This window comes from Mirounga leonina, unplaced genomic scaffold (assembly GCF_011800145.1).
Source record: "Mirounga leonina isolate KUSES-001 unplaced genomic scaffold, KU_Mleo_1.0 Mir_82, whole genome shotgun sequence".
Lineage (NCBI taxonomy): Eukaryota > Metazoa > Chordata > Mammalia > Carnivora > Phocidae > Mirounga > Mirounga leonina.
Window position 1 is genome coordinate 43459115 of NW_023270825.1, and position 17645 is coordinate 43476759.

The 17645-nt window shown below is 41.1% G+C and overlaps 1 protein-coding gene across 1 annotated transcript; it reads right to left on the reverse strand.

Annotated features, from left to right (window-relative positions):
- Window positions 1-1090: 1090 nt before the first annotated feature.
- MAPK1IP1L (mitogen-activated protein kinase 1 interacting protein 1 like) lies at window positions 1091-15565 on the reverse strand. Its single transcript, XM_034993258.1, has 4 exons — window positions 15387-15565; window positions 8611-8632; window positions 7222-7926; window positions 1091-6154 (listed from the first exon to the last, which is right to left on the reverse strand). Exons 2-4 carry the CDS (start codon window positions 8626-8628, stop codon window positions 6143-6145), a joined length of 735 nt encoding a protein of 244 aa, XP_034849149.1. The 5' UTR covers window positions 8629-8632; window positions 15387-15565; the 3' UTR covers window positions 1091-6142.
- Between the last annotated feature and the right edge of the window lie 2080 nt (window positions 15566-17645).

Below are 17645 nucleotides of genomic sequence, written 5' to 3' on the forward strand. Positions count from 1 at the left end.
TCGAGTCCCACATCGGGCTCCCTGCTCAGCAGGAAGCCTGCTTCTCCCTCTCCCACTCCCCCTGCTTGTGTTCCCTCTCTTGCTGTCTCTCTCTCTGTTGAAAAATAAAATCTTTAAAAAAAAAAATGAGGCTTAACATAAAATAGGAACAAAGCAAAAACCGAACAGTGTTAAATTTCCTCTTTTATAGGACACTAACACTTTAAGCATAGCTTTGAATTCTAAATGGACTGATTCTCTTCTACTTGTGAATGTCTGATTATGATTTTAGCAAATCTCAACTAGGAGACATAGTCATGTACAACCATTTTTGGAATTTAAAAGCAGCAAAACATTTTGTTCCCCCAACAACATATCTGTGTTATGAACCAACTTGTCCCCCACAAATTCAGTGAAGCCCTAACCCTGGAGGTGATGGTATTTAGGCATGGAGCCTTTGGGAGCTAATTCCTTTAGATGAGGTCATGAGGGTGGAGCCTCATGACGGGCTTAGTGTCCTTCTAAGAGACAACACCGCTTGCTTCTCACTCTCCCCCATGAAGGACGACACAGTTAAGATGGCCATGAAGAGGCCAGAGAGAGCCCCTAGTGGGGAACTGAGCAGGCCAGCACCTTGACTGTGGACTTCCCAGCCTCCAGAACTGGGAGAAATAAATCCCTGTTGGTTAAGCTACCCAGTCTATGATGTTCTGTTATGGCAGCCCAAGCTAATACACTAAGTAAAATGGTTAAGTGGAAGAGAGGAACTGCTTTAAAGAAAACACGGGAGTAGGGAGGGACTAAGCTCTACCTCATCCCGGGAACCCTAGGGTCCCACGATATAGAGTGAAAATAACTGTTTAATGCCCACCCAAGAAGAATCACATTCACGTGCCACAGGAACAAACGCTATGGGATGGCCCAAATTCTAGTGTATTGTCTGAAAATAAGTGAATAGGATTCTATTTTCCTTTAGACATCTGTTGCAAAAAGGATTGGTGCTAAGTTTTAATATGGTGGTAAAAAAAGAACCTGCTTGGGTCAGGGACCCAGGGAAGAACGTGTCTGCTGAAGTGATGTCATTTCACGATGGGGAAAAAAAACCCTAGCCTTGCTCCAGAATGATCTTTTATTTCACTACCTACTTCAGAGCTCCATTTGAGGTGGGTACCTTTAAGGGATAGGAAGTAAGACATCAAACGTAACTTAAAAACTTATGTTGCACTTTGTCCAATTATAAGGCAAAAAGCAGAAGACTCTTTCAAAAGCACAGTGCCGTACGAATGACTCATTTACAGCCCCACCCACACCGGGGTTCAAGACAGGCTAGCAAACCCACTGTGGAAAGGGAATGGCAAACTGTACCAAGTTTGATAATGTGACCCTCACAGTAGGCAGAGTAGTTACACAAGAACAGAACCATCTTTCATAAAAGAAAGTGGGGGTGGTGGCAGTTGGGCAGAGAGAAAGTTCCCCAACTCTGTATATACAGATAACTTGGTTACAAAGAATAATGTAGCCTTGAAGGGAGAAGAGGAAACCCACACAGTGGACACCATGTTGCTGAAAGACGGTCTGGAGAAGGTCGTTCCCAGGCAGCATATTTAAATGCCTTAGTGAATGCAGGTCACACACCGAGGAGCATCTCAGGCCCTTTTTTTCTTTCTTTCTTTATGACAACAATTTTGTAATTAATTAGACTCTGGACTTCTCAGGGAAGCCCAGAACTGGGCCTAAGGAATAAGATACAGGGAAAAACTTGTGAAACCATGAAAATACATTTTTTTAAAAAAGTTTTCAGGTATAATACACAAAAGCAAACAAGTTTATCTTAAAAAATATCAAGTATCACATCAATAGACTACTCCTAATTATAATTACTTCTTAAAGCAACATGTCTTTGTTTACAAATACAGCAGCAGGTGATAAAACCTAACATCTCAAACAGATTGCTTACAGTTCATAATACAAAACAAATGTCTATGTCTCAAATCACATTTTAGGCAGTTTAACTTAAAATGCATAGACAATTACATACATCAAATTTGTCATTATTAAGTCAATTTTAAAAATCACAATATTAAAAAATACAAAAAAAAAAAAACCTTTATAGAGCACGCATAAGAAGTCAAGTTTACTTAATGGCAACAATCAGTATGTTAACCAGTGACAGGCAATTTAAGTGCCTTCATCCAGGGAAGAAGTGAAGAGGAAAAACCTCCTGTTACTTTGCACATGTGAACAGTTGCACCAACACTACAATCTTGAGAAACATTAATTTCTTACTTTAAAAAAAAAGGTACACCACACTTTGCTGTTTAAAATGTCCAAAGGCTGGCCTCTCATTTCCACCAGCGGCAAACTAAAACATGTTTATCTAGGTAAACCAAAAATGGGTGTATTAATGCATTCTGTAAATGCTACCCCTAGATGGTAAGCCTCCGCGGGACAGGCATTCTCCTCCTTCTCTGCAGCTCTGGAAGCTGGCAAAGCACCGGGATCAGACACTCGAGTGCTGAACAAATGCAGTTCTCAGATGTTTTCTCTAGCCAGAAGCTTGCCTGGCATTTCTTTAATACTGATTATTTTATTGGCAATTTTAATTTTACTTAGCAGAATTCTGAAAAAAAAAAGTGTCTGTCTTCAATACTCAATATTGCTCAAGATTAAATTTTAGTCTTCCCTGAAAGCTGCCCACCACTTTCTCTGCATAGTACCTCTATCAGTGTGATTCATCTGAATTTAACCTTATGCTTTTCAAAAACCAACAGTTGAAGGTCTGTCTGTGCTTAGGTTTAATGTCCAGGGTTTATAACCCTGGCATTTTATAAATATAGCACTCACTTATTCAGAGTGAGGAAGGAAGACATTGGCACTAATCATTTAGAAGTCTAGGCAACTGACTGACATGCAAACGAGGCACAGCATCTCAACTGAAACGTGAGCAGAGCTTCGTCCTTCTGTACACATAATTTCAAAAGCTGTCCATTGGGGTACAATAGGTAGCACTTATTATTATTTGTGAGGTAAAATTTTAGGGGCAAAACCGACTTCTTTCCTAGAAAATAGGCCAATATTCTGTTGTAGTGGTGTGCCAGACCAAGGCCAAAAATTCACCCCCCTTCTTCTCTCCCATTATTCTCTACTGAAAACAACAGGAAAACTGACGAAGGAAGGAGGCCCTTGGGTAATTAAAACAAATGTATTGCCTATTGCTGAATAATCTATGTTTTACTTTATATAAAACAGGGCTGTGGAGTCCGAGTTGTAAACACCATCTTCAAAAGCATGAAAAGGCGTCAGGCTGAGCCCAGGACAGACAAGCCAAGGTATTTCAACAAGCACTCCTCCAAGGAGACTTGATTCTTGAGAACTGCGTGTGATGAGGACCTAAGATCTTTATTTTCATTTTCCGGTTTAAGATTTCAAAATCTAAGATTTCAACTCCAGAAACACTAATCCTCAACACATCTCGATTACCTCCATCAAATTTGTCTTAAAGTTCTTGCTCAGAGAGAGTCCAAGTGCCAGCATATTCCATCCTGTGTATTCCCTTCTGAGACCAAACAAACTTTCTAAGAAATAGTCTCTTCCCTAAACTGATGCCGGCTTACCAGGACTGGTTTCAAAAGCAACGTTATTCCCTTGTAGAGAGAAAAACCTTCCCCCGTGCTTTCCCCCCATTCCTCTGCTGGAACAACTGCTTTTAACTTTACCCTGAACCTAAAAATACATTTTTGTCTCAGAGTACCCACCCCGAAAGCTGAGAAATAATGCTCTACAAAACTAAAAGGAACATAAAAGCAAATTCTAGTCCCTTTGAATTCCATTCTTAGGTTAAAAAAAATTTCACAACTACCAGTTGGAAAGTTCTTGAAAAGCAAAGAAAAGGTGTGATGTCTAGGGCACACTGGGTAGTACGGGTCACTAGCCAAGCTGATGTATTTATTGGGGGTAGTAATACCAAATCTCATGTTCATGTTCCTTCAAATCCTTTAGCAGATTTTCTCCTCTAATAAATGGACTCCACGATCACAGATTCCCAAATGTGCTACCACTTCTCTTAATCAAACAGTATCCTCTAGTGTTACATTAAATATTGTATCTAAAGCCAGAGCTGTCAATTTCTCCCAACTTAACGCAACCAAAATCACCACCAGGAGAGAGATCTTCACTGCTATCTCACTTTTCCTCTCATCCCCCAGTTAGCTGACATACTGCCCGACCATTTAAGCTAAAATACCTTCTAGGGCTACTGCCTTGTAAATGGGAGGCTGCTCTGACCAAAGATTCCAAGAGTGTTGTAGATCGGTGCAGCTTGTCCTTGCAAGGAAGCGAAAGAAAACAAGACCGCTTGCGCCACTCTGTAGGAGCTGTCTAACGACATTCCCCAGTCTGAAGGTATCTAAGCAAATCAGCTTAAATTCTGAAAGCCTGACTCTATCATCTACTTAGAAGGGAGCTTAAACACTGAATGTTCGTCTCAAAGATGACCATCTTGCTTTCTTAAAAGGAGGTAGCTATCAAACCATTAAATTGGCAGCATTTGGCATTCTTGACATTTTAACTATAAGAGAAACAAACTACTAAATATTTTATTTCTAAGCAAAAACAAGAGCTCCAGCATAAATCTCTCCTAGACTAGTCATGAAATCCATGACATATTTTAGTAACCCGATGGATACATTCAAAGGTTCAAAATGTTATTTGACAAATAACATAGTCAGTTCTAAGACTCTAAGGATCTGATTTAGAGATAAGGTGCCAAAAAGCTACTCAGGCTATTTCGGTGGTTACAAACAACACTAATTTAAGCGACAGTCACACTGCTTGCTTTCAATGGAATACAGAGATCTACACCTTATAATTACTAGTTTCAGTATTAGAGCTAGAGAGTAACTTTTAAGGATGGCACTCAATCCTACCTATTTACTGTCAACACACACAGAACTGAACTGTGAGCCATAAGCACTTTACAACAGATGCAGGAAACTATGCAAAGGACAATGACACAGCTTAATCAGACTCTGAAAGACACGTACACATTTTGATCGCACTTGTACAAAGAGTCATGTCTAAATGACTAAGGTTCTTGAAACATAACTGCTATATGTGTTTACAACAGACCCCTAGAGTGTGCCAGTTTTCCGTATCAGGGAGAAACTAAAGGATGTGCTCCTTCTAAAGAACTGAGGCAGAGGGACCTATAGGAAAGGGTCTGAGTAGAAGTGTTCTGTGGGAATGCAAGTTACTTGTCACTATGAAGCAATTTCCAGGGTTTCCTCTGGCTTGAGGTTTAAGACAAAGGAGAGAATTATTTCCTTCTTCGAGTTCTTCCCAAAGCAATACTGACATCTCAAAATCTATTCCAAAGCAATACAGAGATGACCAATTCTCTAATAATAATTTACACACATGTTGGCCTGCATTCAAAAGAAACAAGTTTTCATAAATGGCAGATTTTAGAGCTGTGTGACCCATCTGGCTAAAAATAAAGCAGATCAGGTAGAACTCAAAATCAAAGAAAAGTTTTTACTAAAAGCTCAAGGATAAAAATGAGCACTGCCAGGCTAATGAACTCAACATCTGACAATAATTACCAATAGCTTTAAAATATATATCCAAACTACAACCTCAAGAGGACCAGGTTTATTTATTCTATAGACAGAGCAGTTCAAGATGTTGAGAGGCAACATTTGTTTAAATTATGACAATGTGATTGTTTTCAAAGTGTGTTTATTTAGGGAAAAAGTGATTATAGAAAAATACTTGAAATAATTTGCCAATGAGGTTGCAGATTCTCACAATAATCCACATCATCTTAGATTTTTAAGTGTGTGGTTTCATAATTTAAACAAATTGAAATCTTGTTTTAAACAAATTGTATCAAAGAGCTCTTCAATATACTTCATCACTTTAACGTTCCATAAAAACCGAATAAAAATCACATTTGAATTATTTACTTTTACATTTTTATCTGATTGTATCCATCAGATATACTATACATCCAAGTACAAGAGGCAGATATCTTCTCTGAGAGGTGCAAGAGTTGTTCTTTCATGAATGCCCTCTAAGAATAGTGAAACCAGCAATTTTTATATATGCATTCATGTGCATATATATGTACTTCAAAAAGCAAAGCGTCATCTCTTCGTCCATTAACTTAATGGTAAGACTGCAATAGAAAAAAGAAAAAGTAAACCTCCAGTTTTTCTAATCGGAGTTTATTAACTCCTTGCTGTGGTTTAAAATAAACTTACTGCTTAATAAATCCAAATGGCAAGTCATCCCATTTATTTTGGCATACAATTTGCAAACAAACAAACAAAAAATTTAAGAAAATTTGTATAGCAAGAAGTTAATACTAATGAAAGTAAGTTTTGGGGTCATTTTATTAAGATTCCTTTTCCTTTATAGTTGAGGTGGATGTTTCCTTAATCTAGTTGGGAGACCTGATTATTTTGTTAAGAGAATCATGGATTCTTTCTTAAGACTCATGTGGCTTACTTCTGGGGGCAAGTGGGATGCTTTTCTATTTGGTTGTATGTCCAAGACAGGTTCTCCAACTAAGACGTCAATCCTACCACTCTGGCTTGTCTGACAGTAAAGCATGACGCATTACCTGTAACTGACAACGCAGAGTAGTGGTATAATCTGGAGCTCAATGCTGCGGAGGATCCAACAAAACTTTGGCTGAGCAACACTAGGGAGAGTTACAGGAAGGGCAGGAAATTCTATGTATTCACTGTCCTAGATGCTCTAAAAATCTACCTCTGTATGAAGTCACAAAGGCAGAGACTTTTTACTGAACTGTGCTTTGGTGTGATGCTATAAAATGCGACTGAGAAATACTAAAAAAAAAAAAAAAAAAAAAAAAAAAAAAAGTCCAATGAAATGCACCTGAGTTTACCTCGAGGCTGTTATTGAGGACATTGCTTACTACATTACAAAGTCTTTGGGAAAGCTGGCGTTGGTGGTATAGTGGTGAGCACAGCTGCCTTCCAAAGTCTTTGGGAATCTTTGGGAAATTTTTCTATTTTTAGTACCAGGAATACTTTTGTTTTCATCCTTCTAAATGCTTTATCTGAAGCCTGAAATTTACTCTTACCTTACATACACACACCCCTTCTTTTAAAAGTTTTAAATGCTTTCTAATCTTCTATCCAAACCCGGAGGCAAATAATCTTTCAGTTGTGCTTATGTGGCTATTAGTGCATTTTAAATAACAAATTTAACACTCACATGGGGGCCACCAGGCATCGGTGGAGCACCAGAAGGTCCTGAAGGCACTTGAAAAGGATTGTTGGGAGTGGGATAGAGTCCTGGTGTGGGATATGATCCTGCAGGGGCAGGATATGGTGCTGGTGGTCCCCAGGCTCCTGGTGGAACAGTGCCCCACGGAACAGGTGGTGCTGCCCCTGGTGCTTGGGGAGGGGGCGCAGGATATGGCCCTGGAGATGGATATGGCATATTAGGGGTAGGATACTGCCCTCCCATTCCAGGTGCCCAAGGTCCAGAAGACATGGATCCCCATGGACCTAAAGGACCAGCAGCAGCTGGATCTGTGGGTGCCCCATATGGTCTTGGAAGCTCTGGAAAGGGCATATTTGGTGTAGGATATGGCCCCGTGGGGCCAGGGCCTGGCACAGTTGGGGCTGGATAAGGACCACCAGGTGGGGGACATGATGGTCCAGAAGGAGGAAAGGGTGCTGGGGGTCCTGGAGGTGGTCCGGTGGGAGGCACAGAGGGATACATTCCTGTTGGTGCTGGTCCAAAAGGCACAGTGGAGGGTGTTGCACTTGGTGGGAGTCCAGATGGCACAGAAGGTGGAGCACTTGGGTTATTCCAAGGGTTGGAACTTGGCCAGCCCTGAGGAGGTTGGCCAGGTTTTGTATTGCTCACAGCAGAGGTTTTGGCAGGGGAGTGTTCAGGTAGTGCATCTGCCAACTGGAATACAAAAGAGGCATGTATCAATCTTATTTAGGGACAAATCATGTCAAACATGATTATAAACCCATCAAGTATGGTAAGCTGTAGAGCGAGGGATTACAAACTCCTAGATCATCTTCAATAGCCAAACTGCTCAGTTTAAAAACAGTTCAATATAAAAATCAACTTTACAATGCAAATTCCTTAGAGAAGATCAAATTTTCTAAATACAATTACTCAAAATATTGTGGATTTGAATCCTGGCTTTACCTCAAACAAGTTACATACTCTCTCTGAGCTTTAGTTTCCTCATTAAAAAAAAAAAAAAAAAAAGCTTCGCATTAATTTGAGGCTTAAATGAGATAATTCATGTAATACCCTTAACATAGTGCCTGGTGTATATTATATGCCAAAAATGCTGGCCATTATTAACACTGCCATGTGAACAGAGAACAGAAGCAACACTTTAAAAATTTTTTTACTTAAGGATTCATAAATACATAAAACAATAAAATTTCAAACATATTATATCTAAGTCAATTAAGGCAGATCAGCTATTAAAATCACATGCTCTCCCCGGCCAAAAGCAAGATCACAAAAAGCATCTCTTTTAAATTAAAAGACTTACATGGCCTGCAGTTAGAACTAGGTCATTTTCTTAAGAGCCAAAATACTTAATGAAGGATAAATGCATCAACTTACCGAAAATTCATCAGACATTTTCCTAAAAAAGAGAAAGAAAAAAAAAAGAGAGAATACTTCAAAACCAGTGCTTAACATTTCTTATATATTCTTTAAGGAACTTTGTATATATCACTGTTATTTAATGATGTATGCAAGGTCTTTTTCTTTATATAGGGAAAACTTTCATTGTAGTTCATGTAGTTCTACAAATGTCATCCCCTTTTACTGGCTGCGCATCATATAAAAGTGATCCACAATATAGTTTGCATTCTCATTTTGGTGGTAGTTTAGGTTGTTTACACTTTGAGCTGTTTTAAACAATGACAGAGTGAACACTTCTCAACACATATCCTTGTGAATGTGTCATCAGGAAAAAGTATTGGAAGTTAAATATGCAGTCAACAGGTAAGGCTATCTAAAATAAAATACATCTTAAAAGTCCATGTCACTTTAAAGTCCTTTGCCAATTACACTCTTTTTTTAAAAAAAGATTTTATTTACTTAGAGAGAGAGAGAGAGAGAGAGAGAAAGGAACAGCGGGAGAAGCAGACCCCTTGCTGAGCAGGGAGTTTGATATGGGGCTGAATTCTGGGACCCCAAGATCATGACCTGAGCCGAAGTCAGATGCTTTATTGACTGAGCCACCCAGGTGCCCGTAACTTAATGTATAATCCACCTAACTTAATGTATAATCTATCTTTTCTCAGTGTGTATGACAAGCTACCCTTAACACATTCTACTGCCAATATTGACAACAAATACAGAGTATTTCGCGGAACAGGTACAGTGCTCAAAGTGTTTTAGGTGGGTAATCTCATTGAATAGATTCAAATTCTTTCACTCAGTTGACAGCTTGAGAAAAGGAAGCTCATCAAGTTAATTTGTTTAAGGGGACAGAGCTAGTAACAAGCAGAAAAGGGGTCAAACTCAGGTACAATCTGACTCCAGAGCCAAGGCTCTTAAGCACCAGGCTACAGAGCCTCTATTATTTCCCACTGATATTTTGAAGTCTGTTCTTCCCTACTGATCTGCACCACAACATTCTATCTTAATTTCAGTAGCTTTATATTTTTAACAAATTTTAATGTCAGATGACCTACTGCTGTTGTCTTTTCCTCCTAGATTCCTGAATATTGTTTATTTTTTCCAGATCATTTTGTAAAAAAATAAAATAAACCTATTGGTGTTCTGGTTGGAATTGCATTAAATTTACAGATTAGAGAACATGTAACATATTCAAAATATCAAATCTTCTCATTCAAGAACAAGGCAGATTTTCCTAGTTCCCATCATTGTCATTTATCACTGAATAGTTCATTTATTTTTTTAAAGTAAACTCTAGCTCTAACGTGGGGCTTAAACTCACAACCCTGAGATCAAGAGTCCCATGCTCTACTCACTGAGCCAGCCAGGCACCCCTATGTGAAAAAATTTTAGTGTATCACTTTTGTAAGCAGTAACGTTACTAAATTATTTTATTCCTGAAAGTGTCACAGTTGATTTCCTGGGATTTCAGCTAAAGAATTATGTCATCTGCAATCATCATCATCATCATCATCATAATTTTACATTCTCTGTCCTATATTTACACCTCTTTTTTCCTTTGCATCAGCTAAACTTAACAATGAAATGTTAAATAGTGATAGTGAGTACAATGGTCTTGTTCCCAACTCTCCTTGAAATGCTTCCAATGTTTAAATAAAATTCCCATTTTCAGTTTGAGATGGAAAAAGTTACATTAAAGATGTCTATTTATGCCTATCTTGCTAGATTTATTTATTCTTATTTTGCTAGTTAAAAAAACATTTAGAGGAAAAAAACAACATTTAGAGATGACACTGCATTTCTTCAAATCTTTTTGACATCTAATGAGCTGATCACAACACAGTCTTTCTCCTTTGACCCATATACACAGTTAATTATATATAAAAGCTGCTTAATACTGAGCCATCCTTGCATTCTTAGAGTTTTATTTTCAAATAGAATTGGCTAACAGGAATGCTAAAGAAAAAGAATATGAAGCCTACAACTGCGATGACCTTGCTATTTATTCAGAATATCAAAAAACACATCTTGAATATACAGCAAATACAGCTATCCATTCACTCCCACGTTAAGGTTTTATACTAAATCATATCACACAATAGTAAATTCTTAAGATGAACATCTGAAGAAACTTTATCAGTGCATTACAAGTTTAAAGTCTACATAAGATTAACATGCTTTTCGAATAGGGTGAGCCTTTCTGAAACAGAAAATGGTTCTGTATCAAAGTTCACATTAATTCTGAAATGGAGAACTAACAAAGCAATACATTCAATTTCATGTGGTGCTGCTGTTCAGGTTTTCAGAATTACTCTTTTCCCTCTTAAAAAAATATATATACATACACACACACACAATATAAAGTTAACTAGCTATAAAATTACATTAGAATGTAAGTTATTCCGTAAGTTAATAACATTAAATGGACTCACAACTCTGGCTTTCCAAATTTGAAGTTATAAATTAAATCCTGGGGGCGCCTGGATGGCTCAGTAGGTTAAGCATCTGCTTTCAGCTCAGGTCATGATCTCAGGGTCCCGGGATCAAGCCCTGCGTCTGGCTCCCTGCTCAGTGGGGAACCTGCTTCTCCTTCTCCTTCCCACTTGTGCTCTCTCTCACTATTTCTGTCTCTCTCTCAAATAAGTAAATAAAATCTTAAAAAAAAAAATTAAATCCTGGAAGATAAAGGAGGTATTAGAATCTTAAGATTAAGTAACAAAGCCCTGACTAAAGGAATTAAAAGTAGATCATTTCTGTTCTACAGCACTTTTAGTAAAGTGACCTTCTCTCCATGTCTAGAATATACAGTGTTCTTATTAATAGGAAACATTCTAATTTATTCTTACTTTCATCATAAAAAGGTAAAAAATAGAGTTGGAGGGCGCCTGGGTGGCTCAGTTGTTAAGCGTCTGCCTTCGGCTCAGGTCATGATCCCTGGGTCCTGGGATCGAGTCCCACATCGGGCTCCCTGCTCAGCGGGGAGTCTACTTCTCCCTCTCCCACTCCCCCTGCTTGTGTTCCCTCTCTCGCTGTCTCTCTGTCAAATAAATAAATAAATAAAATCTTTAAAAAAAAAAAAGAGTTGGACATCAGTGTCTGAATATGAGAAGAGTTATATAATTTTTTTGAATTACATAATTTTTTAAATCTAGATTTTCTAAAAAACTATTCCAAAATACCTAGATTATGCTAATTTTTTTAGAGGGGAGTGGAGAGGCAGAGGGAGAGACTCCTGAGCAGGCTGTGCGCCCAGCGTGGATCCCCATACGGGACTCCAGCTCATGAGATCATGGTCTGAGCCCAAATCAGGAGTTGGGCACATAACCAACTGAGCCACTCAGGCGCCCCTGGATTATGCTAATTAAGATGAGGCCAAAAAAAAGGTTTATAATCAAGAAAGATTTTCATTTTTCATTTTAGAATACTGTAAAGCTATTATTTCCAAAAGTTTCCATTACTACTTTATGGAGGGATCTATGCATCATCTGAAAAATAATCATTCTATTTTCTGAGCAGCAAGAATAGTAATTTAAAAACAGTACAAACTTTCTTTTGACATACACCAGAAAAGTAAAACATTTCTGTAACTCTTATGGCTTTTAGAGTAAAATGGCAATCCAATCACAAGGAGGTTTTATTTTATTTATTTATTTATTTTTTTTTTTAAAGACTTTATTTGCGAGAGAGACAATGAGAGACAGAGAGCATGAGAGGGAGGAGGGTCAGAGGGAGAAGCAGACTCCCCGCCAAGCAGGGAGCCCGATGCGGGACTCGATCCAGGGACTCCAGGATCATGACCTGAGCCGAAGGCAGTCGCCTAACCAACTGAGCCACCCAGGCGCCCCAACAAGGAGGTTTTAAAAAGTTGAACTCTGTAAATTACTAGTGACTACCAAACAAGGCCACTATTTCAAAGGGGCCATCACATTGTGGTGGAGTGATAAAAAGCACAGAACTAGACAGTTATGAAATATGGACATCAATCCTCTTGACTAAGGCAAACTCCTTAACCACAGACCATTTCTCATCTGCAAGATCCTGACTACTTTACAGATAATTAAAACTAACATGTTTACTAATCTATAAAGTACTACAGACATATAAGATGTTTATTAAAAGAAACTTAAGAGGGGCGCTTCGGTGGCTCAGTGGGTTGAGTGTCCCACTCTTGGTCTTAGCTCAGGTCATGATCTCAGGGTCATGGGCTCAAGCCCCACTTCCGGCTCCCTGCTTGTGCTCCAGGAGAGGAGTGCCTTGAGATCCACCATCCCCATGCCCCTCCCCTCAACTCCCACACCCTCTCTCTAAATCAGTAATAAAATCTTTAAAAAAAATCCTCTCCCTCTCCTTTTGCCCCTCCTCACCTCTTAAAAAAGTAAATAAGAAACTAAGAGAAATCAGGACTTTTGCATTGATGTTTAGTATGGAGGGAGATGATGGTAATATACTGAAAATATAAAGTTTGAATTAGAATATCGTTTTTACTATTGGCTCTTTTATCAGATATGTTCTATTTTACATTTGGGCAACTCAAGGATCTGGGGACTCGATAAAGGTTTGGAGTATTTTAAACTTTTTAAAGCCATGTAACTTTAAAAAATCTTTTTTTTTTTAATACTTACGCCTGGAACATACATACCACGCACTGTATTGGGCTTTAGGGAAATGAGTAATATTGCATGGAATAAATCCTTAAGGAATTCAGTCTGGTGGAGAACTACCCTTTAAACAGTATCTACCTTACCTGGCGTAAGCACAGGGCACCAAGAGAGTACCACAAAGAGCTCCTAAAGGAATCAAGGAAGGGTGTCAGGGGAGGAATCCTGAGAAGAGGTTCCTTTGCAGTCTGGAGAAACAATGAAGAAAGAGCTGGGAGTAGGGGATGGTGGGACAGGCCCTAGGAAAGAAGAGCAGATTGTGCAAAAGCTGAAGGACACAAGAGTACCCACTATGGGAAGTGTAAGCAGTTCAGATTGGTTGGAATACAGAAAGGGGAAGGGACAGGAGTCTTAGCAGAGAGCCTTTAGACTGAGGTTTCAATGTCTCCATCAGATTCAGCTCACCTGACTGACTCTCAGTTTTTCATCTGTAAAGGGGCTAGTGATGTGAAAGACTAAATGGTACTCCTAAATTGTCTGTAACAACAGTGCTCTAAAAATAGTGGGTGGGCAACAGATACATTCCCCCCTCTTCCTTTGTACACAGGCATGCAGCCTAGGTTAAGAGTGACCCTGAAAGTTACCGCTGCCTAGATAAAACCACAGCTCTTCACTCGCCAGCTCTGGACAGGTTGAACTCGTCAAACCTCAGAGATACCAGTAGACAGCAATGGTATCCACCTCACAGACCTGCCCTGAGACTTACATAATAAACAAATCTCCTGGTCACTGTCTGGCACACAAGGAAAACTCAACAAATGTTAGCGTTTACAACTGCTATTATAGGTCTGCAAACCTTTCTCTGAAGTTCTCCATTCAGAAACTTTTGAAAATAAAAGAAACCTTCACAAAACAGTTTTGGCAAAGCCTGACCTGAGGCTATTTACAGTTTCCATTAAGTCACACCTATCACTGCACAAATATGAATGTTGTCTGAGGGATGCTGCCGCGACTTTGCGGGGCTGATACCTCTTGTTTATGCATCTTACTCTCTTCCTAAAATCTAAAGATACAATCCAAAGATTTCTGAATTCCAAAACACACTGGCCCCAAGGCTTGCAGTTAAGGCACGGGTCTCTTTCTGTTCCTCCTGGAGAGAGGAAAAGAACATTCTAATACACACAACCCAACTCAAGTTTCTGAGACAAACTAGCTTCGAATAGGAGGTTCAGAGACGCCAGTACCAAGAAAAATTTCTTCTTCCTGCCCAATGAATACAGCCGAACAAAGAACTTCTGAAAGATCACTGAAGGCTATCTTGGCCTGTAATGAAGATTCGTTTTCAAGACAGGCCTTTACAATCATCAGGTGTGAGTGTGTATTTCTTTAGCTTTAAGGCTATAAAAGTTTTTTTTCGGTATGGTTTGACTGCCTCAACATTAGAAATTTTATCCAGTAAAAGCACCGCTCTTGGTTTTCAAAGAGGAAATGGTTCAGCTATTTATAACCTTCCATGCGTAACATAAGCTCCTAAATCCTAAAAAAGAGAGTATCACAGAACTCAGCACTTCTCATGGTTTCTGTCATGTGTATTCACCGAATGTATTAGCTAGCAACTCCTCTGGTTTAAGTAACGACCAGAACGTTGTCACACTGCGGACAATCTTAAGCAAGTGCCAGATTCCAAGACTATTCAGGCCCATCTCTCCCGTTTTATTAGAAATTAATGAATGGGGGAAGGCGGTCGGGGCCGAGAGGCGCGAGCCGGGAACCATTTAGGGCCAAAAGAACAAAGGGAGTCCGGGATCAACCGGAGCGAACCGGCCTCCGAGCGGGTCGCGCCGCCCGGGAAAGGGTGGGGATGGGTGGGTGGGGGAGGGGCCGGGCACGCTCGCCGCCCCGCCCCCAAACCAGGCCTGACGTCAAGTGCGGAGAAACCCGTCGGGCGCGACGTCACCCGCCTCCGACGCCTTCTCCCCGGGGAGCTCTCGGGGGGCACGTCGCAGCTCAGAGGAAAATGGCGGGGGCAGACGCTTAGTCCCAGCCCCCGAAAAGGCGACTCCAGGTACCTCTGTTACCGCGCCCGTCTCCCGCTTGGACGCTCTCCCTTGCGCCCCTCCACGATCCCCACTAGCGCCGAAGCAGCCTCACCCGGCAAGATCCGAGCCCGCAGCAAAGTCTAGAAGCGGCGATGGGTCCGAGCGAACCGGGTGCCGAAGAACCGAACGCGGAGTGACTGACGTTAGCGGCGGCAGCGGCGGCGGCGGCGGCAGCGGCAGCACCAGCAACACCAGCACTAACAGCGCGCGGCTCCTCCTGGCGCCGGAACAGGAAGCGCCGAGCGCACCGCCCCCGCCCGCGCTCTCCCCTCCTCCCGGGGCGGGCCGGGCAGCGCGCGCGCCCCCAGCAGGCTTCCGGCGGCACTGCGGCCTGCCCAGCAGGGCGGGGCGGGGCGGCGCGGCTGCTCTTCGGGCTCGCCCAGGGTGGCTGTTTCCTTCTGGTGGGTGGGAGGAAAGCTCCCCGGTTTTCCGGAATTCTGGAGAAAATGCCTGTAGTCAGTGATGTTCTGGGCACCCCGGCGGAAGCTGCTAACTTGTTTCCTGGAGTGGTGTAAGGACTGGTTCTGGATTTCCTACGCTTAGGGATTTTTACAGCCGGGCCTCGAAGCTGGCTGGGTGTGGATGCGGCCGACCTCGGGCCCAAATGGAGGAGAGCTAAAGGACCACCACAGGAAAGGGAAGACGTCTGTAAATGGCTTGGCAATTGATACTGACTAAAAGCTGTCTATGCAGGCTTTTCCTGATCAATGCCTGATCAATGCCTGATCACATGTTCATCTTTGAATAAAACTTTACCTATTTCTAGGTTAGTTCTGAAGGGTAATGGACAAATTCCCCCAGCGCCAAGGAATCTGCTAGCGAGTTTTGTAGATGCCATAATTATATAGTGTGTAAAATACATATACATATAGTATGTACATATACGTAAAAATACGTTAGAAGGATTCAGAATCATTACATTTTGCTTTGTGTAACCCGTTGGTGGGTCACTGGGCATAGGCATTTTATTAGAAATTTCTTAAACGAAGACATTCCTGGGTATGCTCCTCCAGCACACACACTTCTCTTACCGAAAAACGAGCTATAGAGAAGCTGCAAATACCCAAGCCTGTTGAAGACTTATTTTTGGACAGGGAAAATGGTCTATGGAAAAGGGTATGAGTGTGATTTACTCTGCCCTCAGGAGGCAGTGAATCCACAGTGCCTTGTGGAGCTATAAGGAAGCGTGAGTCACCAGAAGTCAGTAAAACTATTTAAAATTTTGGCATTTCTCTTCATTAGGTTATTTTAATTCTGGTAGTATCTAAAAAGATTTTGAGAGAGAGCAAGAGAGCACAAGCTGGGGGACCCACAGAGGGAGAGGGAGAAGTAGGCTCCCCACTGAGCAGTGAGCCAGTCACAGAGCTCCATCCCAGGACCCCGGGATCACGACCTGAGCCAAAGGCACACTCTTAACTGACTGAGCCACCCAGGCGCCCCTTAATTCTGAATTTAAAACGTTGTACTGAAATACGACATTTTCGGTCAAAAAATTTTTGTGCCCAAGTTGAGTGCCTCACCCACCTCACCCCAGTCCTGGTCACTATCAGAGTAACTGACAGCCTCGTTTTCCCATGCTCTCAGCCAGTAACAGCGTACTGTGTTCTAGAGCTAGGCCATTCCTGTCCCACATGGGCTCCCTCAGTCAACCTTTGCTTGGATACTTAATCCCCCATTTCACTTTTTCACAACTGCACTAACAGCAGTCTGAACCCCACCCTCATCAATCTGCATTTCTTTCATGTATGTCAGACTTGCAAAGTGATGGGGAGACTTCCACACCTTCTTCCTTCGTGTTTCCCCAATAAATCTCTTGCACATTTAATCGCATTTTGGCATCTGCTTCTAGAAGACCCAAACTGACACATTAACACATAAGGTGTATTTTGAATTAGAAAACGTGTAATAGATTTTAAAATTTTTTCTCTTTTTTTAGATTTGAGAGTGTACGCGGACATGAAAGCGGGGGGGGGGGGGTAGATGGGCAGAGGGAAAGACTCCCAAACATCTTAGGACCCTGAGATCATGACCTGAGCTGAAACCAAAAGTCCGATGCTTAACTGACTGAGCCACACAGGCGCCCCCAATTTTTTTAGATTCTAAGTTGAATGTGCAAAGCCAGGATATACAGTGTTTTTTGTTTTTAGAGAGAGCTTGTGCAGAGAGGGAGAGACAGAATCTTAAGCAGGCTCCATGCCCAGGGTGAAGCCCAAGGCGGGGCTTGAATCAAGAGTCAGATGCTTAGCCAACTGAGCCACCCAGGCACCCCAAGATATACAACATTTTAAAAACAAAATACAAAGCCTTTGGG